At 40.9% G+C, this 23060-nt stretch overlaps 1 protein-coding gene across 2 annotated transcripts in view; it reads right to left on the reverse strand.

Moving 5' to 3' along the window:
- Nucleotides 1-14509: 14509 nt before the first annotated feature.
- Nucleotides 14510-23060, reverse strand: part of NID1 (nidogen 1) — a 42850-nt gene continuing 34299 nt past the window's right edge. For both annotated transcript variants that reach the window (XM_084516108.1, XM_084516107.1), the window contains 5 exons: nucleotides 21981-22152; nucleotides 20691-20848; nucleotides 19186-19309; nucleotides 17849-17961; nucleotides 14510-16297 (listed from right to left, as the gene is read on the reverse strand). In XM_084516108.1, coding sequence (XP_084372234.1) covers nucleotides 16176-16297; nucleotides 17849-17961; nucleotides 19186-19309; nucleotides 20691-20848; nucleotides 21981-22152 — 689 coding nt within the window. In that variant the 3' untranslated portion in view covers nucleotides 14510-16175. The remainder of the gene's footprint in view (nucleotides 16298-17848; nucleotides 17962-19185; nucleotides 19310-20690; nucleotides 20849-21980; nucleotides 22153-23060) is intronic.

Consider the following 23060-nt stretch of genomic DNA (forward strand, 5'->3'; position numbering starts at 1 on the left):
AGTAGTTTTAATTCCCCCCACACACACACTCGCTTTTTCAGCAGAAGGGATGCAATGACATAGGACACTCAGCTGAGCTGGGCTGGGCACATCTGGGATGACAGATGATGGGACTATTGCCACACTGCAGCAATCTTGCAGAAAGCCCTGCAAAGGAATGCCACTGAGTGAGGCACTGCCTGGATGAGGCTTGTCCAGAACAGGGAAGAGCATCCTGGTACCCCACACTAAAGAAAAATGAATACATGCTGGAATGGATGCAGAGAAGGATGTCAGGAATGTAAGGGTGTCTTACAAGAGGAGACAGACAGCTATTACTATTGTTTGTTTCCTCTAACGTCTGAGAAGGCACATGATCATTTCCTGGACACATACTGGAAAGAAACACAAAGAGGGAGAAAAGAGGGATTTAAGCAATGGGATAACATCGGCACAAGGACATGTGGCTGTGAACCAGCCACATACGAATTTAGACTGGATTTAGATGATTATTTCTACCCGTCAATAAGGTAATTCTCTGGAACAGACTTCCAGGCAGAAACTTTGGCTGCAAAAGCAACCTAATCAGTTTTAAGATGAAACTTGATAAATCTGTTTAAGGGATAATAAGACAAAGCTGCCTGTAACAGCAGACAACTGGGCTCCGTGTTTTAGGAGACCCCTCCAAGTACCGAGCTACCAGACAAATGTTCAGAACTCCTCTAAATGACCAATCTCTTAAATCAGGAATATAGTACTAATACAGTACCATGGCAGAAATCTGGAACCTCTCCTTGTCAGAGAAACAGAAATGCTGGAATGGGGAAAAAAAAAGTTCGTGCAGCTATCTCAGTGCTGTTCAGCTGCTGGCTAAAGGACCAATGATGATCTTGTAGGAGACTTTTTCAAATGTTTTCTTTTTTGAACTATATTCCCATTCAGTTGGCACAGCTATTTCAACATCCTGTCAATGATCCCTGCCTGATGGAGGAATACAGCCAAAATCTTAGGAGACTTGAAAAGCCGAGGCAGCCTGAAGTGGAACAGAATTCATTGCAACAGCTTCCTATGCTGGGCAGTCACCACAATCCCTCTCCCATGGAAGATTTTAGATTTATTTTATTCTGAACTGGAACAAATGGAGATAGAAGGTTTATCCATGCGAAAAATAACTTTTGCAAGGATTCAGTGCCAGATGAATTACAGAGCTGGACCTTCTCACCCAGGCAGGTCTGATGGCTCCATGGTGCTCTGTGTGACCACAGCTGTAGGGACACTGGTGACCTGGGACACCGAGTGCCTGGCATGGTGGTGGGTCCCAGTCACCCATCAGCCAGATGGTCTGACTGCTGGGTAAGATAGCATGCTAGAGGAAAAAAATCAGCTTGTTGGTTTTTTTGTTGCACATTTTGTTGGAATTAGCATTTTCACAACACGTTGCTTTGCTCTAATTTTGTTTCCAGAGGGAACCCATTCATGAGCTGACCAGCCCTAATGTCACTGCTGGCTGCTGCCAGTACAGAGCAGCACTGAGGTTATTTCAGATCTTAGTTTCTCTCCACCTGCAATGTCTGAATCTCTCAAGCTGAACCTGACCATTGGCATTCATCATGCCTTTCTTCAAGGAAGTGACAGCAGTTGGTGCATTTTACTGCTTTTTTTACTGCCTTTTTTTTTTTTTTCAGTATATTTTACTGATACAAATTCTCTAACTTAATTTGATTTCATTGCGGCTTTTTCGGGAGATTTGCTGGGAAGCACAGTGCTCCCCTGGGACCCATACACTGAAGATTGCACAGGGCCTAGATGCCTCGATGCAGATACAGCTCAGTAACACGTTAGCACCTACAAGCTCTAAGAGAATTTAACCAAAGAATAGCTGCTTCCTTGAAAAGCTGTTCTCTAGTAGCCCAGAAATGTATTTGGCACAATGCCATCCTAAGGGGTACATCTCATCACGTTTGGACAGATCACACCTCATTTCTGTCCGTTTTGCTCTTTTATTGCATGGGAGGCACAGGGCCTCACTCCCAGAGCTCGTTGTCCATCCTTTTGTTCCATCTTCTGCTAACACACGACTTTCTGGACCTTTTGTACTTCCTGGTGCTGTCTTTAAAATCCCCAATCACCACAGGTTTTGCTGGGAACTTGCAAAGTGACGTCCCTTCACAGTGTAAGCACCAAGGCACAAGTTCTGCAGTTGCAGGTCCTGCCCCTGCCTCGGGACTCACTCCCAGCCGGGGAAGCAAGCCATGCTGTGTTGATACACTACCACCTAGTGGTAAATTCTGCTCCCAGCCACACCGCCACGGTGTGCTCTGTGACCACGCAAGGTCCTCAGACATCTGATCTTCATCCGAGGGTTTCAAGGTGAAGCCTCGGGAAGTGCCATTGCTTGTGCTGTGTCCGGGCATTGCTCACGCAGGTTTTCTCGCTGATGCTGCTCCTCCACTTGGCCACCAGGAAAAGCAATTTCATTTCTCGATATTGCTTTTTCGCAAATTGGCTGCCCACCCCTTAGAGAGCTCTGCCTTTGCAAACCATCAGTCCTTCCCTTAGAGAGCTGCAGAGGTGGACCTTAAGCAACCACCTGCAAAACCCAAACCAGCAACACCAGCTCAGGAAGTGCCCTGGCTCACAAACTTACCTGCTAACAGTTAATTGGGCTATAATTAGTTCTGCCAGGGAATCTAGCAGGTAAAACTAGATAGACCAACTTTGAAAAGCTGCGTTTAGTCATTGTATAGTTATCCTAAAGCACTGGCTGTGCATACACCAGTGGTGGAACAAACAGCTAGGGCATCTTTTTGACTTGTAGCTACCACGGATGTGGCACAGTCTATTTGCCCTGGCCGGTTAATGTGGGGGCCTTCAACACCCTCATCCTGGCCTGTATCAGTCCACTACCACCTCATCTCATCAGAGGGCCATTTCTTCTTTCCCTTAAACTGGGATAGCAAAGAACAAAAGAAGCAAGACACATTATGACCTTGCACCGATCCAAAATGCTCCAGAAAAGTGTAACACACCCAATCAATACAACTAAAGCCCTGCACAACAGACATATCTGTACGCACACACAGACTTGTGCAGAGTCAGCTTTTAATCTCACGTCACTGGATTGCTTTGTCTCTGTTATTATGCCTTCTGCAGTTGCCCTTCCAGTAATCATTAGGGATCTGCAAGATTAGCAGAGATATTGGACACACCTGCATATTAACCAAATGCATCGGAGTTACTTGCACCAGAAGGTTGTATGCATAAAAAGTATCACTTTAACATCAAGGCAGTGGTTAAGACACAGAAAACTGCTTATGGCTTTCTGCATGAATTTAAGAACGCGAATCTGATAAATGCAAGAGGTACAAAGTGTGCCCCTTGTGCCCTGCCAGAGCTCAGTACTTACATGGAGCACCAGAACAGTTTCTGGTAACACTGCTTTCAGAGGTCATTTACATGAGGAAGTTTACCATTATACTGTGATTATGACAAAATACCTGAGGAAAAAAAATATTTCTAAGAACGGTGATCACTACCCCCCTCTCTTTTTCCCCCCCCCCCCCCCCCCCACATTTCTTCCCAAATATCCATGGAGCCTGCTAGACTTATACAATGAGATAATGATGCTATTGTTGTTCCTGTAAAGCCAAGCTCTTAATTTTTATTTATTTATTTATTTTTACAGGGAACTTACTCTACCTTTAAATAATTGACCATCTCCTGATGCTTTGCAAAGGAAGAGCACCCAAAATGGAAGAAGTTAACAATCCGCAATAAAGTCCTTGGATATTCTTTTGCCATAACTCAAACTTCACAGAAAGATCATAACCACCAGAGCAAAAGCAGACACTAAGAAATATCAACATCTGAAAGAAAGGCTTCTCATGTAACATAGTTCTCTCAAAAGCAGCCCCACTTCTTCGCTTCTTTTTAGGCCTTACTCCAGAAGGCATGGGAAACATACTAAGTAAAAGTCACTGTAACATTTTAACCATTATCAATTTCTGAAGATTTAAGGACGCTATGCCTTATTCTGATGCTATGCATATGCTGAGAAACCAGAAATTAGGAGGTACATGAGAAATTACCCTTATTTCCGTACCAAAATGCAGACATTAAGACTATTCTGAAAAAAAAAAAAAAAGTGTCTCACCAATACAAGACATGATATCAGATTCTGCCCCCTTGATTTGTCAGCGTGAATACACACAGTTGCACAGCTCTGCCACTTTCTGCTGATGAGGCACGTGTGTTCTGGCTTTAAGTATTTCCTCTTTGATTAAAATTCACTCTCTCCTTTTTCTTTACTAGATATAAGATTTTAAGACTAGAAACATGAAATAAATGTTAACTCTCCCACCAGCCAAAATATGTGGTAAAAACATCAAATAGTGCTGCGCTCTAACCTCAGCCTTCCTTGGAAGGGAAGAAGTAGAGAATTCTTTGCACAAGTGCTTGACATTTTCTTTCAGCTGATTTCACAACTCTGCCATTTTTCTTCTTTTAATTCCCCTTCTCCAGGGATCACAGCCCACTAGTTGGGGATTGAAGAGAACTACGGGACAAGAATTGTTCAGGAGTTCTTTATGTGAAGTATTTCTGAAGCTGAGACTGCCTTTGCATATGCAGGCTGTGTAAGAATGTTTCCATTTGTGGGATCCAGTTCACAGGAAGGTAAATCCTTTTCAAGTTCCCAGAGATGGGTTGTACAGGAATGAAGAAGAGAAAGCCATTTAACATCTCGAATTCCGTATTGACCTGAATTACAAAGCATCCTAAACACATTAGCAGATAGCTTTCTCTGTCACTTATTCTGGATTATATCAAACTACTTAAGATGCTAAATCAAACCTATTACTTATGTCTTTGTTCCATGGCCACTAAATACATGATCTTTTAAGCCTTTTGATCCTCCTATTGTACAACACTTCCACTAATTTCCTTTAGCGATGCTTATGTGATTTTTACTGCTGCATTCAGGTAATCCCACAGTGCTTAGCCCTGCCTGCTACAACACCTCCACCTCTGCAGACTTTCACAAAGAAAACAAAACACCAGTTGTGGACCTGTGTCCTGCAGGGTCAGGACACAACGCCCATCTCTCTTCTGAAGCCTCCCCCATCGCCCTGCCAACTGCTCCCTCCATCCAGCCATATCATCTCTCAAGGTCATAATTAATTCTGTCAAACTTGTCATCCAAACCTGTTAACTCCATGCTTTGGCACCTCACCTCCTCCTTGCTGATCCAGATGGCCCTTCTGGGTTGCCTGAACTGTCACAGGTACTCCTCTTGATTCTTCCTCTCACTACCCTCAGGTTTAACCCCCTCTTGTTGTCTCTGGTACCAATTTCTTGTCCTTTCTTCCAAAAGAACTTTTACAGGCTAGTTCTGCCCTAGCAAAAGGCCAATTCTTTATTTCTCTTCCAGAGCTTTCACCCACCCTCCCATGTTACCCCAGAAAAACCTTCCTCTCGCAAACCACTAAATCCCCCTCCCCCACTGGTGTACTGCTGAGCTCCTCTTCAAAACCAGGTCCTTCCCACATGCATCCTGGTAACTGCAGCCCAATAACAGAGGTAAACTGGGATTCCTGGACATTTTTTTTTATTTTATTTTTTATTTTTCTACCCGTTTGTTTACTTTCCCCAGAGCTGTTCCCAGAGGTTGTATTTTCAGGTGCTTTGAGTAAAGATGGGTGTAAGCTATGATATTTAATAAAGATTTCAAGTTTACTCCAGGAGTTACGTGGATCCCAACTTTTCATGTGGTTCATCAGAGCTACTGGAAAAGGCAAGGAGTATCTACTGGGTTTTCTGATGTACGACTTTGGGGGCAAGACCCCTCATCTCTTTATACATTGTGTGTACAGCCTGCCTGTTAAAACACACGTTGAGACAGAGATTCATGCCGAGCTTTCTGTGCATAGCCTAAAGCTAACTATAAGGGTCTTTTCATAAAGGAGAACGAGATCCAGCTGTCAAGTGTTGGATTTCAGCCCCTCTCTGAAGTTAATGCATTGCACTGGAATTCACACTTTTTGAACGCCACTTTCACATTTGGATGATGTACACTAGCAGCTGGTCTGTTTTTTATCAGACAGGTCTTTTTTGTTGTCAGCAGCACTGATATTAGATGCCAGTTTAAGATCGTTGGGCTTTTAAACAGCAACCTTGTCTTGAATGCCAATGTCCTGAAGTGAATGTTTGTCATAAGATGCAGCAAGGAACTGAAATACACTGATAACAGGTGGTGATCTATTGGTGTTGAGAAAACAGCTCCAGGGAGCAAGATGCAAAATCTTGATCACCTTCCTATGTTTGAAAGAAATATGGGTTTTAGAGAAGAGGGTCATGAATTTCAAGTTTTTCACTGTTTAGTTTTACCTTCTTTTGACAATTATTTATTCTTGTCTAAAAGTCCTTGCAGACTTCAGGATAAGAAAGGACATAGCACTGCCCTCAGCTTTAGTGTCTACTAACAATATAAAACAACTCCATATAATTAAGCTTGAGGTTTGTTTTTAATTTTTAAATTCACCTTTATTCTACTGGGAAGAGAGGAACACAAGGAAGCCATACTATCAGCCAAGAGCCTCCAACTAGTCATCAGTCAGGCTGTATAGCCAGCACAAAATGAATCTATTAACATCCTGCTTGCAGTGCAGTAACAAGAAGCAAAAAAAAAAAAAAAAAAAGTAATACCTTATTAGCAAAAAAGGGGGAAATGGTACTAAATGGCTCAACAACTTTTGTTTGTATAAACAGCCACGAACACAAGCACTGAACTTTTGCCTTCTTAGACAGTGCACTCTCCAGAACAGCTGAATACATCGAGTTCTAAGAAAACATTAGGGGAAACCTGTGTTGCAAATATTAAGACATACTTTCCTTGCCATGTTGTTCTTAAGCACTTAACATCGAAAGAGACCATGCTTTTAGATCAGAGCAGACAAACAGAGCAAACAAAACACAAACTACCCCTCACACACACACACAGCGCTAGGAAATAGCTAATTTCAAATACATTACTGAATTTTACATTTCAGACTACTCCTAAGCAAGATACCAATTGGTGGCATGCATTGGAAAACCATTTCAAATGCTAAACGCACTGGGGGTGGTAGCACACTACTGACAGATGATTTGGCAAGAAGCTGACTTGTAATTTCATTAATTTGTGAATCACTACAAGTAATACATTTTTGTTCTAATCACAAAAGACCCTCAGCAAGACAACTCAACATTTTGCCCACCATAAACACTTGAATAAACTTCAAAGCATGGATCAACATATGGCTGTAATCAGATTATTTTTGACCTTGTGCCACTAGCTGGTGTCCAGTTACATCACCACACCTGCATGAATCAAAAAACATCCAAAACTGCTGAATGCTTGCTCTTACAGCTTTTGCTGATATTTTGCGTAAGCCTTTTTCCAGGGAGATTTGGCTTTTCAAGTCTTATTTTTGATCTCCGTATGATCTTCTAAACTGGGAATGATGAAGTCTTTGATGTGGATTCTTGCATAAACAGAAGCAAGAAACTACACAGCCCCTAACTGCGAATAAAAAAAGGCTAGCCAGGACTGAAACAATGCAAAATGTCCCTTTTAAAAGTAAGGGGGAAATGGAAAGGAGAAATCCAGGGAACAAACACCATCACCACTGTTCAACCGAGGACGCAATAAAGATTAAGAAAGCCGGTGTGGAAAATAATGAAACCCTTCCTGTGTGTTAAGCAGCTTTATATGTGGTCTTGTATCTCTCATTTGAGAGCTATAGTAAAGCCATTATTATGTGAGGAAAAATGCACGGCACAGACAGTAAGAGAACACTGAAGAAAAATAGTCGAATAACACTATAAAAAATAAAACTATAAAATTCAATTATTCAAAAATGTAGGATCCAGGCACCAATGTGCACTGGGAAGAAGCATTTTCTCCTGCTTTACTTCTCGTTTACCCATATAATTAAACACGAGGACAAGCATGGAAAACACGCAATGCTTCACTCTGCCCCCAGCTGCTAACACAGCAGGCACCAGGGGGCCTCAGTCGTTCACTACCAAAGCAACAAGGCCACGGTAACTCTGTGAGCTGAATTAAGGCACTTCGAAGTCCTTATTTAGCAAGAATATAAACAATGCCCGCAAGGAAAATGAGGAAGGAGCAATGGAAAAAAGGGCATTACAGCTGATCTATACAGAAATCTGCAGTAAAATGGCTAAAAAAATGTGACTCCAGCTGAGTTGTGCTACTGGCATGGTAAGTCTCCAGAAGCATGCATGGTACCAACACAAGAAAACAACAACAAATTACTTCAGTGTCACAGCAGGGAAAGGAGCGATTTATAGCGGAACAAAAACAAGAATTAGCTTGAGACCTTTTGATCAGCTGTAGTGATAGATAAGGGCAGGTGATTAGAGCTACCCATGCTGCTTGTAAATGAAGCTCAAGTTGGAGAAGAAACCCATGACTTCAGGGCAGCCTGACTGCAATTTAGAAGAGCTCTCTTTCATGTTTTCTCTAAGTGATACCTGCACAGACAAGCAGAAATTAGAGACTTATCCTGTAGGAGCATTACAAACCCATGCGCCCACCACGAGGGATGTCAGTCAGATTACATGCAGTCCTTCTCCTACGGACCTTGGGTTTAAAACTGTTCACGTACTCTAAAACACCCAACAGCTGTGTTCTGCCTTGCTTGGCAAACAGCGTAATTTGAAGCAGTTCACATTTTCTGCAGAATTACCTTGATTTTACTTGTTTGTTTTGATACAAAAGACTGGAATTAGACCCAAGTGAGTTGTCAGGAGACTACCCAGCAAAGTAACAGGGCTACAGGACCCAGGCAATTACAAAGAACCTAAAAAACCTGCTCCGATGCCCAGTCCTTTTTATCTGAGGCAGCTGCATCTGGATGCATCTTGGAGTTTCAGTCAGCACACCAGTCCCAAGATACAAAGAACAATTGATCTTCTCTTGCTCAACACTGGGAAGCCTCTCAAACTATGAAGATGGACAAGCACTTAAAGAAACCCTACTTGAAGGCTTTTGCTTCAGAATCAGTAACTTTACCTGGCCGACAGACATGCTGAATCAGAAATTACTGTAACTTAAGTGATACCTGGCAAATTTGTATTAACAAAATGATACCTAATCCACATACAACACCGTGGCTAACCTGAGGATGATAAATAACCACCTAACTGCAGTTTAACTAATGATATCATAGAGCACTTAAAATTGAAAACATTGTTTGTATTACCCTACTTGATGACATACCTTGACATCAAGGCTTAAATTTGGTGAGTTGCCTGAAGGTGTATTGCATTCAGCTGTAATTTGCTCCTGAATGATATCCTGTAACTGGACTGACTGTCTTAAGCATCTCACCAGCACGTGGGACCAGGAGCAACTCAGAACAACCAATGCACAATCTGAAATCCAGGCAGATACAGAAAATGAGACCCTATCTCTCACATAGCCTTCCACTACACACGACTGTTTATTTCCACATTCAGCATTGTATTTTAGATTGCTATATTAATCATTATGTTTGCGTTATACCTTGTTAAGTCTTCAAAGAGACAGAATCTTTAATTTAAATGTGTTTCACAAGGCTCCCTTTCATGTGTTAGCACCAATCCTAACCTGATTTCAACCTAACGTAGATCTGCTAGATGAAGATCCTTCTTGGCCTATTAATCTTCTGAGGAAATGCTGGGCTTCAGGACTTCAGCACTGAAATGGGTCAGTACTGAGATGCTGCCCAAAGAGAAGGCAGCACCTTCATATTTAGAAGATTTTGGGAGTCAATCAGACAAGATCATGAGCAATCTGCTCCTGCAGGGAAGTTGGTCAGGCTTTGAGCAGGGCTTTGGACTTGACACACTGCTGAGGTTCCTTCCGGTTTAAATATACTGAATATAAATTTTGGGGGGAAAATTCTGTGTGTTAAATTTTTTTATTTGACTTCTAGAGTCAAGGTTATTAGGGGTCATGTGCGTAAGATTTGAGGCTTTAGGAGAAAACACTGTTCCTGATAAAATCTTTGAATAAATTTTTAAATGTGTTCCCTAACTGTTGTACATTTGTAGCTCATTAGGCAATGTCTTAAGGAGTTTTTTTTATACAAGAACATGCTGCTCTTCCCTCTGCAATTCTTCATTCAAGTAAAAATCAAGCTGAAAATGAAAAGTACAAATTGCGCAACTGTAAGAGCATAGATTTCTCAGAGCACTAAAGAACAAATGAGCCTAAATTTTCTTGCTTCACTAGTAGTAAAATACTGTACCAGGACAAATGTGTAATTTACATAGGTTTTCAGACTCTAATGGCTGCCCCTGAGAGATGACAATCCAGCAGACAAGCTAAGAACTGGTCGGGCAAATGTAAGTACTGCCAACTTGCATTCACAGTTTGGATTCCAGGGAACACCCAGTGGGGACTGAGATTTCACAGGGAGCACATCAATCTCTGGCAGCATTTCCCTTGAGAGAAACAATTTCCTCCTCTTTGTCTTAATCTATGGTTAACATTCAAAACATCTTTCCTGGCAAAGTCCAGACTCCTACATCCATATAATCTATGTCAGTAAAATCTATCAGACAGAGGAGTGTAAGTCACGGACAGCTGGAGTGAAGCACGGCCCTCTGACACTGCTGGAAGTTGTTCCTGCCATGGCAGAGCACAGATGTGTCTACCTGGAGAAGATGCATTGCACCAAACGCATTTTGATTAACTGCTACAGAGGCCATACCAGACTTCACCCATATCAGCTGGGTGCTTGGAGATATGCCAGGACTTGGACTGAAACAAAATAAAGAAGTGCTGGTTCTTCAGGTTAAGGTCAGCTAAAAATGTCTATGTGGCATGTCACTGTGAAAAGTGAGTTACAAGGTTTCTAGGTTAACACAGACACCAATTGCAGCACATCACTCTCTCATTGTTTTGAAGAAGTCAGTGACATGGTTGCACTGCCATTTGGAAGCCAAGAACCTAGAAAGCTGTTTTGTTTCCAAAAAAAAAAAAAAAAAAAAAAGCTGTGTGGTTTGCCAGTTCTCCGTAAGTCTTCATGTTTGAAAGGACAACATGCTTCTCAGATACATGATTAAAGTGCAATCACTTAAAAATACACGAGATACATCTACTCAATGCTTAACAACCACTAATCCACCTCTAATACACCACATGAGAAAATCTCATGCTTACAAACACATCATCAGGTTGCAGGCTTACAGGTTGCCTGGAGAAGTGGATGCCCCATCCCTGGAGATGTTCAAGGGAAGGCTGGATGGGGCTTTGGGCAACCTGGTCTAGTGGGAGGTGTCTCTGAAGCTTGGGGACAGACCAGTGATTTGTAGCTTGGGCTCTTTTCTGCCGTCTGCTCAGGTTTCTCCTCTGCATAAAGCAGGGAAGAGAGGCGAGGAGAACAGAACCTTGAGCTCTCGAGTTTCGTGTTCAAGCAGAATTGGATGTGGGATCTCAGAGTTTAGCCTGCAGTGGCCAAAGAGAGTGCTGTGGCCAGTGGGAAATTCTGGTACTAGGAGAAGAGACTTAAAAGGTTTCTAACATCTGCTGTAACTCAGTGATTCTGTGGCTTCATCTCCCTTGCCCTACCCCCTGCAGTGTACTGACCACAAAGGCATTACAACCTTCATGCTAATTGCTCCTCCCACCTCCCAAGCTTCCCACACATCACCATCCACTGCCTCAGAATCTGTCTCTCCTTCAGTTGCCTGTCACCACAGTTGTGCTTTCTCCATAACTCTACACTCAGCTCCTGGGAAGATTTCCATTGCCATCCCCAGCACTGCTACACAAGTTCCTGGGTCCAACCCACAGCTGCCACGAGGCACGCCCCACCAACATCTGTACTCTCCTGTTGCAGGCCCTGCGTTACACAACTACCCTGTTTGCCCTGTGTGTGTTCCGGATACCCCACTGTGCAGGAAACACTGCCTGCCCAGAGCAAAGGGACCACAAACTGAATTGGCTTTGGTGCATGCTTAAAACAAAGAAGCCAGAGGCTGAAATACACCGTTTGAGTAATTGTGAGACTAGCAGCTTTCTGCCATTCATCAACTCCAGAATGCTCCCCCCCCAAAAGAGGAGCAGCAAATGTTACTGCAGCTCCTCCTGCTTTGCCACAAAGCAGCAGGAAGCCCACTCACTGCACTGCCAGCTGAACATCTCGTTAGTTAAGCAAAGCTCCAGAGTCCTCAATATTTATATTTGTAGGAAAAAAATATTCACATCTTTCCCCTATTTTAATGACAGACTATCCTAAACTCATTTATCGGATAAAGGACAGATTTCATATGCAGCAGAATTTAAATCAAGGTGACTCAGTCTCTTAATGAACAAACTGCTGCCAGATCCCCAGTTGGGGATTTGGATACTGGACATAATATTCAGTACTTACAGACAGACCAAGCAGGGGGTGTCTCACAACTGTATTCTCTATAACCATGTGTTTCACAACCTGTTTTTTTCTTCAGCAAGATCTCCAAGCAATACACTGGGAAATCCTACACAAAAAATACTTTTCCATTTAACCATAGGTTAAACTGATGAATTGTGACACTGTCATCGAGGGGCCCTTATTCCCCACTAATCATCTGTCATTCTTAATTATATGCCCACAAGTTAAAAATGTAATATGTTGTGACAAAATTGTGCAGCTGGAGAACTGCACAGTAAGCAGTTCGCCAGCTTGGAACAATACTGGACAGGATGTTGGGTTTCAGCAAGCCACACTGGACTTTAAACATGAGGAAAGAGTTCTTCAGAAGTTAACAAGTGAGTAACTTCTTTTTACACTCCCTTCAGATGCAAAGGTGGCTGAACCACCCCATCAGTTCATCAGGGAGTCAATACTACTTTCAGCTTGCAACTTTTTACATCATTGCTAAACACTACTAATGGTGTCACCATTTAATATCTTATGTGTGATGGAAGATCTGAACAGAAGCATTTCAAAAAACTTATCTCTGCAGAAGTCTGTAGTATTTTGTCTTTCATTCAACCACTGAAGGAGTTGTTCACCTTCCCAGAAAAACTTGTGGATTTCTGTTTTTTTGTAGCCAATGTGAATTGTAATTACATGTAATAATTTCTTCAAACACCACAGCAAGACTGACATGATTACCAATCCCAGCTTTTTATAACAACTTATTTTTAATAATTAAAGAAATCCCATTTTCCAATAACTTTTAAACCCAAAGCACAGTGTAAAATATAACTGAAATATGCTTGTGCCTGAGCAAGACTACAACAGTCAGACACTAATAAACAGCAATCAGGATAGGAACCAGGTAAATGAATTAGATCTGGGTCAGCATGAGAAAGCCCCATGTTATAAAAAAGATGCCATTAACTGTCTATGCTTTGAGAGACAAAACAGAAAAATCACATCTGCTATGTCCCATTCAAAATACTTGTGAGCATTTAACTAAAAAAATATGATAGACACAAGACAGATCCTCTGAAATGGCCAATACCAAATGCCAAACCTTGAGATTCTTCCCCCGACTGTAACTAAAATGAGGAACTCAATACCACAGAACACTTCAGAGGCCAAAGATTTAGCAAGATTCATTGAGAACGCAAACATTTAAAGGAATAAAGAAATGTCAGTGTCATGACCCAGAGCACACTCCCGCCGCTAGCAGCTCAGCTGCTTGCACAAGGCCAGCTGGCTGTCAGGATGTATGAAGAAAGCGCAAAGCAACCTCAGCAGAGGCTTGTCCTCAAACAGCTCTGCTGGGAGGCCTCACTGAGGGCAACCTCCTTCCCTTCGAGGCTGCTCTTCAGCTGCTGCTTTTTAGCTGAGGCTCTCACCCTGAGCCTTGCTTGAGCCATGCACGCTATTGATCCAGACCCTGGCCAGCAAACCTACTCACCAGCTTGACTGCAGGCCTTCATTATGGACTTGCCTGGCCGTCACTGGTCTTCATCACTGCACCCAGACTTGACCCTGGCGCTGACATACCATAGCAGTAAAAGCGTTAAGAGTTTAAACCTCAGCATCACCACCTCCAGCAGGCCCCATGGCCTAACTTTCTACTTGCCTTGCAGGCACAGCACACACCTGTAGCCACACACATGCAGCCTGCAGCAACAAAGCACCCCCGTCATTCTCAAACTCTGCACACAGGGCATCTCTGAAAAGAAGGATAAATTCTGGCCCTCACTTTCTCTACTCCCTGCCCTGTATTTCCACTAATACAGAAGAGTGACATATGGTGTAACTGAATTGTGTTCAACTTATGTTTACCCAACAAAGATAACAACCAGTAAAACATCTGTGTCATCCAAGTCACAAAACAGAGGAAATTGTATGTTCTTTTATGCAAAACTAATTCGAGAGCACTAAAAGTATCCTACTGGCTTTAAAATACAAAAATTCCCAACAGCACTTTCTCCCCTATACGGTTGCATCATCAACAATCTATAGGAAAAGAGATTTGAGACACCACGTATCATATTCCTTCTGCAGGGAGGACTTTTTTTTTTTAAAACAGAAAATTAAAAAACCAAACATTTTTATTGACTGTACTGTAGATAGCTGTACAGAGTGTAAACTTTAATATTTCACCAGATGTGAACAATTCTGGAGAAAGAATTATCAAGCACCTTCATTTCAACACATTTTTGATATTTACAGTAAGACATTCCTGATTAAGTGTATGAGTAAAATGAATTAAAAGTTATAAAAAGTTATACAAAAAATCTTTAAAAAGTTTACATTGCTATTTTATGATAAATATACAATTAAAGAGGAAGATGCCACAGTTAAGACTGTGGCTCTCTAGGAAGCTTAACTGTAGTGTCTGAAGGAGTGAGGAAACAGGGGTGTTAATAGCTTACTGCTCAGATCACAACATTATTGTGAAATGTGTGCTGATAGAAGTAGGCTTGCACATAAGCTTCCTTCCCAACACAAACTGTAGAAGATACGCTTCACTCTTAGCTTTGTACTGCTACTTTGACATTGAGAATATGGATTTTGATTTTGCCTCTCATCTCCAAACTCATTTGTGATGTTGAAAACATGCTACAATTTTCCTTAGACTTTCAACATACCTTTTTGCTGTTACTGAACACTGGCACACAAACGGGACATAGCTTTTTGTCTTTTGAGCACTAAGACACAACTGACCTTTCTGGAAACCAGATTTTTAACTTTCATGTTTCACATCGCCTATGACAAGGCATGATGTGATTTGCTTAAGAAGAAGGATAGCTACAAAGAAGTTCTAAGATCATTCTCAGGCTTATAGACTCAAACATAAAAACATTATTTTTAAACTTCTCAGGAAACATATATGACTTTCTCTCTTTAAGAAAAACAAACACCTCCAAATGAATCAACATCCATTCTTTGATGAACTATCATAAATCAAGATCTATGTCTAAAGTTTGTTCAGTGGATTTTAGGAAACTACTCCAGAATCCACATCAGACAGAATTAAAATAAATCTCTCAAAATCCAGCAAAAACTTCAAATACATCCACTGAGCAGTGCTGACTATCAAGAATCACATGCTGTGGAAAGGGATCATGAGGTTAGTGAGAACTACCCTTGCAGCATGTGGATAAAGTATTTCTGTAACACAAGAATCAAAAATTTAGATTCAAGTTTTGAAAGTGTAAAGACTAGTAGTGGGAATGAATGGAGTTAGGCATTAAATCTGTGCTATTACTGGGTGTTCCCACCCACATCTATTCATCCTTGGGACCCCTGGCTGCTTCTCTGCTAAAGATAGAGCCCAGTCATGTATGTGAAGGGCTAAGCACACCATACCACTGTGCAGATAACCTCTGCATGCTTCAAGGTACAACCCAGTCTCAGAATCACACCACCCTCCATTCTATATTCAGTACTTCAATTTTCTCAAGGCACACTTCCTCCTAGCCCAGCACAGGTGCAACTAAGGCACCCACATTTAAATTTAAAAGCACGAAGGTAGTATTACAGGGAATAAGATTGAGCTGGACCCAAGCTGACTAGCTCTGTCTTGCCTAACTGCTACAAAACAGTTATTGCCTGTGTGTGTCTGCATACGTACATTGTTGCTTGCTGTCAACAGCATGCAGCATTTATCTTTAGGGCCTGATTGTATTTATAGAACTAAATTTTTTACAGCACATTTCCAAAAAGTGCCTGCCACTAGAAAGCTTGTTTTAATGCTCAGTTTCTTTCTATACAATCCACTCCAACTGTGTTGTCAGGGCAGCGGCAAGTACGGCCTCCTGGGGTAGCCAGGCAGAGGTGAGTACAACCACCATTATTCACTGAGCAGTAATTGTGTCCTGAAAGAGAAGAGACGTAAAATGTTGAAGAACAGCATTAACAAACCCACAAAAAATCCAAAACACACGTACAGAGAAAGTGTAGATTTTGTGACTGCACTGGAAAACAAGTCAGAACAAGACAGAGTGAAACAAAACTATGCTTTGGGGAGATAGAATTCATCATATCCCCTGTGTTTGCTTCTGATATTCCCCTCAAATAAAGGTTCAGATATAAGGACAGAGCAGGAGAGACAACATGAAAAAAATAGCCTGTTTCTGAAACGTACTTCATAAATTGGCTGAGTGATCACAGACATTAGAATGAAGAGAGGATGAGCGAAGAAACAGGGGAAACGCAACACATGAAGACCAAATCTAAAAGGCCACAGGATATCACTCCTGGAGAGCACCCAGTACAAAAACATTGAGGAATGATTTATGAAAACAAAATAATATTGGGGGTATGGGGAGGAATGCATTAATGTTGAGGGTAAAACGAAAGATCTACACGGAGTGGATTTTGAGGGCAAAGGTATGAGTCAAAGAAGGAGGAAAAGCACTTGAAATAGACTGATGAGACAGAAGTGATGCCAAGGTTACTACCATTATATGCATTTAGTTAGTGCACAGTGTTATTTTGCTACACAGTGCCTATTACTATGGAACTATTAACTTGTTAATAATTAACCAATAGCTAATAATTAGTCAACCACATAATTAATAGTATTAACTAGTAATAAAATAACTGTTTTCTTAGTTATGATATTCATATGCATTTTTAATGCTCTGAACCATGGATGCAATTAAGTTACATTTTTTTCTATACATGTTGAGTAACTTGAGTAGAAACTATCTCAAGGTTTTTTTTAGGCCTGAAATTAAAATACCACACCTCCTGTAATTCTAGCCACATCATAATAATAAAAGGTAAACTCATCTCCTAACTGTGATTTGATAAGAAGAACATAACTGAACTGTGGTATTGCTTCCCAAAGAACAAATTGTTATTTCAAGGTTATCAACTTCTCTTCTACGCTTCACAAGGGCATTTTCAATAGAGTAGCTGAAAAAACTTAACATTCAACAGTACAGAAAGACCAGTCCACCCACTCTACCACCTGCTGTTTTCTGAACAGTCTCATTTTAAAATTACCAATCTTCTTAAGGACGAAAGACCATGATATTTCTATAGTTCAAAGTTGTTTTGTTTTGTTTTGTTTTTTTAAAGTAAATAAGCTCTAAGTACATATATAGCATTCAATTTCAATGATGACAAGATAGCAGCTTTTGCCATATCAGATTTTCATTTTGATCATACACCTGTCCTTCCATACAGGAAAGAACAGGCCCCTTCTCTCCCTATTCTGGTTTGATATGGCAACCACAATAACTGCTTCTATAAAAACAACACATACATATGTGATTTTCAGTAACTCAAAAGACACAAATCTAAGCAATAACTAGATTTAAATAACCATCTATATCAGTTGGAAGCCTTTCCGTGAGAGCTGCTACTAAGCTCGTTTACAGGCTAAGGTGCTGCACAGCTGGAAAAAAAGTGTGAATTACCTCCTGGGCACTGAGCAAAGGCTGTGGTGATTCCATAGAGGCGGGAGCGCTTGTGAGGCTGGAAGTTATCATTTTCTGTCGAAACCATGCGATCCACTGCTACAACAGCATCCCTGCCACATACAAGAGAAACGAATGTATAAGTACAGGGAAAAACAAAACAAAAAAAGAAAAATCTGGAAGTGCCTCATTTTGACTAGTAGGAAGTGATGCCAGAATAAAATTCCACCAAGACCTTAACTTTCATGGACAACTCAAGTATATATATAGCCCTCATGCTAGGCAGCAAAAAGATTTAGCAGCAAGAAGCCAGCTTACTATTATTGGAGGTACTTCCAACACAGGGGCACATCTGCTAGTAGTTTTGACACATTACATATTCTGCCCCTCTGATATCTTCTGTGAAATAGACTACATAGATACTACACACAATAATTACGGACAATACTGTGTTTCAGGTGAAGCATTTTATCTGAAAGGAATACAGGCGGTCCTAAGTAATTTCTTTTTTTCCTAGAAACAAAAGTGCACTCAGCTGACAGAACTGCAACACAGTTTCTCATACATCCATATGAGATATCCAGAATACATATATATCCATATATATATATATATATATCCATATATATATATATATATATATATATCCATATATATATATATATATATATATATATATATATATATATATATATCCAGAATAGCATTTGCCAGCTATTAGGTTCCAGCTTGGAAATAATTAAGCACATTAATAGCTCTTTTTGCTGCAATTAACAGACTCAGTTATATAGAATTTTGCAGGTAAGTCCAAGTAACTATTTACATCAAATGAAAATACTATATATTTCCAGAAAAACATCCAGTACATGTATTTTAAATATATAAACTATAAAATCTCAATCATATTTCAATGTTTTAGTTCACTTGCAACAAAGAGTGTGCCACCAAGACAGTAAAAGTGCCTTCTTATTTCTGGTTGAACAGTCAGATAACATTGAGCATAGAAGACCTTGAGTGAATAATTTCTGCCCTCTACAATGCTGCAAGTACAGCCATAAGGAAAACATGTTAACTCCCACTCCTTTCCCAAAAATGTTCAGTTCTAAAATCATTTTCTTAGAGGACAAACCAATGTGCTGAAAAAAGAAAACCCAGTTAACTGGCAACATCAATAGGTCAACTCTGCAGATTCACTCCGCCCTGCAACAGCTATTGCCAGGAGGAAAAAAGAAAAATGTGTGAGAGGTCACACATGAAAAATGCAGCAAATACTTCAGTTCCTATGAGACAGGAGAACAGAATAAAGCATTCCATAATTCCTTTAGCAGATAACATACCTGCGCCAGTCCGTGTAGTATAAATTCTTCCCATAGCTTGTAACACTGAAAGGATACTGAATTCCTTCAACAATCTTTCGTCGACCAAACTGATTAGGGTTCATGCATTCCAGTCTTTTTGTACCTGCATATAGTGAAACAATTTAGTTTATTCAAAAAACAAGACCAAGAGAGCTCTCAGAGGGGATAAAGGCTAAGTGTAAGCATGCAAGCACAAACAGAATAAAACTTCCTGGAAGTCTTTCGGTCCGCTGCTTAGTCAAAGCCTTTCCCACGCCAGATCTCCACACGTGCCAAAGACTGGATGGCAAAGTACCCTAGTGCTAATGTAATTAGCACAGCACCTAACTTACTGAAACACTAACATCCAGTGCAGCTACGGCTTTGCTCACATGTTGAAACCCTTGGTACTGAAACCAGCATACTCAGGCTGGGGTAGAAGCTGACAGAAGGTCTCCTCCATTCTGGAGGGATCCTTCAGCCACTAGTCAGGTTCCACATCCTCTAGAAGGCATTTTTCAAGTACACTTTGGTAAACATGTTCCCAAAAAGCTTGATGGGTTGGGCCACAAAGACAATACTGCAGGAGGAACATCCAACTTATCAATGCAAATAGGGTGTTTAAAGGTCTAGCTCTAAGTCTACTACGCACCTTGGAAACATGGCTAGAGAACCTAATTTTGAAACCCACTACGGGTGTTTAAGAGAAAAGGCGATAAGAGACTAATCTGAGAACAAAAGAAGGAGAAAGGAAAAAAGAAATACAGCAAAAGGAGAAACATGAAGGCTGGAGAAAGTCTCTTACAGTGAAAGAGAGAGCTTGATCTTTTTAATTTATCAGTAACTTGAAAGGTGACTTGAAGTATAAAAGGACATCCATAGGAAGAGATCTCTGGCAGAATCTACAGTGGCAAAGACAGCAGGATGGCAAAAAAAAGAACAGTTGAAATGAGGATTAGAAGTATGCTTTTTTTTTTTTGAACAGTTAAGACACTGGCAGGAAACCAGCAATGTGTCAATGACAGAATTTCATCTCTTGATCTCTAAATACAGTATGAATTGCTTTTTCAAGGCTTGCTTCAGTCAAATATAAGCCAGACTTTACCTTACAACAGGTTACAGGGCTTAGAACAATAATGCCAAAATAATGTTCTGTAGATTAGACAGATCAGTGTTCTTTTCTGGTCTTAAACTATTATCTATGAAACCAAAACTTCCCCAAAGGCCTAAATACTATCTAAACATAAAGCTACGTGCAAGGCACACAGATATAAACCTGCTGCATCCCTGGAAAATCTGTTCAGAATTTAAATCTTCCAGCTTACACAGTCTCTAATGTGAACTCAGTGGTCATATGAACAAATAAAGCAAGATTATTAAAGCCAAAAAGCAAGGTATGAAATTTAAGACTTTTCCTAAAGAGCTATAAGCATTAATTGGTTGGGCGTCTTTTCAGGATTAGTTATTATACTACTATTACGAAGATAGATTTGACACCTATTTACCTGCATCTACCCAACACAGCATTGAGGAATAAGGATCAAATGTGAGCCCGTTTGGTAATCCCAGATCATCCTTAACAAGAATTCTTCTGTTTGTGCCATCCATGTATGAGGTTTCAATTTTAGGAGCTTCTCTGTTCCAGTCAGTCCAGTACAAGTTTCTTAAGAGGAAGAAAAAGGCAAAAATTAAGACAGTGACTGATCTCAAAGGATTGTTGTAATCAAGGAAAACAGTAAGAACACTGAAATAACACCATGATCCCCATTAGTTAAATCCATAGGAAGGACCACACTGCCCTTGGATATAGAAGCAACAGAAGAACAGTGAAGATATATCAAATGTTATACTTCCATTAAAAACAAAGACAGACAAACACACACACGGCGAACTGTTTTTTCTATATTGTTTACCTAAACAATGTGTGCAATAGAATACATGCAAGATACCAGGCAAAACCACCTCTACTGAAACAGTTCTGTGGACTGGTCAAACTATACATCCCTACCTCTGCTGCTCACCAGCCGTCATGCCTGCTCAAGTTAAACAGCAGCAGCATTTGGCACACATCCGTGGAATTCATTCAGAATTACATTTTTCTTGTCAGCACACCAAGCGGTATGCAATGGAAGTGATCATAGCAGACTATGGTCAGGGGAGAACCCCAGAGAAGGTCGTTAAAAAATCGCTAACCACTGATCACTAATAATAAAGTATCAGTGATTTTTTTTTCCTTGAATGTGCTTTCTAAATCTGAAAATTTACAGGGTCTCTCAAGGCAAGCACCTTTGCTTTTTTTTAACCCGTAACCCCACCCACAAAAACTGCTTTGAGACATAAGCCAGATCCCAGAGCCCCATGCTGTCAGGAGGTTTCTGCATGGAACAGGTCCCCCCTCAGTCTCATTATGCTTGTGCCTCTCCTCTTCCTTCACGCTATGAAGTGTGTTTCTTTTTCCTTACTCTGCTGTCACTTGATGCACATGCACAGACGTTCTCATCCCACAATTATGTGACATATAGGAAATGTTGATTTTAACATGTATTGGACAAATCTCTCAAAGTATCACGGCATTACCTAGTGGGCATTTTAGAAGTTTATTTCAAGCCTACTACACAGGACACAAGTAGGTTGTTCCATTTTTGTTTGTTATTTTAAAAAACTATAGTCCTATTATTGTCTACAGACCGCCTAATACATGGACACAGAGCATACACTACTGTTAAATACATAAATGCATAAATCTATTCTATAAAACCAAGCTTTGCATGTATATTTAGAAAAGGCATCCATACCCTCTCACAGGATCCACAACAATTGCTCTGGGGTTCACCAGGCCAGTGTCAAAAAGGATGCGACGCTGGCGCCCATCCAGCCTAGCCACTTCTATTCTGTCCAGCTGAGAGTCAGTCCAGAAGATGTTGCGACCCAGATGATCTACAGCTATCCCCTCAGGACTTCCCAAGTCTGCAAGACAACAGAAAAAAAATCAAGCCTAGACATTATGTTTTGTACCAATATACAGCATTGGCCTCATAAGCATTCTCAGCTCCTAACAGAGAAGTTTTCTTTCAGTTTTCTGGCTGTGGTCCAACAAAAGCCACTTCACATCAGTTGGAAGAGGAATATGAATTTTGCCTTATGAAGTTTAAATACACAGAACTTTTATAAACACAGAGCCCTTGGAGATGTGTCTGATGTATAAATAAAAGATCAATCTGTAATCAGAGAAAGACAGCAAATGCAGTGCCAATAAACACAACAAAGATGACTTATGTTACTACTGGACATGGATTTTTAAGAACGTTGCCCTGAACTGCAACTGATCTTCAGTGGCTGGGGCACTGCAGTGCCTCATTGGTGCAGGCATGGCAAAATAGCGTAACAGCTAGGCAGCAGCTTCCCCAGCTCTTCATTTCTTGCACTCTGAGTGCTGATTTACTAGGTTAATACAACAGCTAATGCAGCTAGGTTACACCATGAGAGCTGCACACCCCTCTGATTAGCGCCACGGTGCCCAAGTGCTAGCTAGAAGAAACTGCAGTCTAACATTAACAGTCTTGCCAGTCAGCCTTCTCTTCAGAACAGTAGAGTTTCAACACCCAGTGGTGTTTTACTGGTCAGGTTTAACACCTTAGCCTCCTGTGCAGGGGAACAACAAGCTCTATACCAAGACTTGAGGGCTGTTAGGTGGGCAAGAAAAGAGTATTTGCATTAGTGAGGCCTTATGAAGCAAATGGTTTGACCAAACAAGCAAGACCATTGATAAGCAGTAAACAGAAACATTCTACAGCCTAGAGCTCTACACCTTTCACAGTAGATTCCTGCCTTCTCAAATACCTTCCTTCCCACCTCCAGCAAGGTCCCCTTCACTC

This window comes from Aythya ferina (assembly GCF_964211825.1).
Source record: "Aythya ferina genome assembly, chromosome: 3".
Classification (NCBI taxonomy): domain Eukaryota; kingdom Metazoa; phylum Chordata; class Aves; order Anseriformes; family Anatidae; genus Aythya; species Aythya ferina.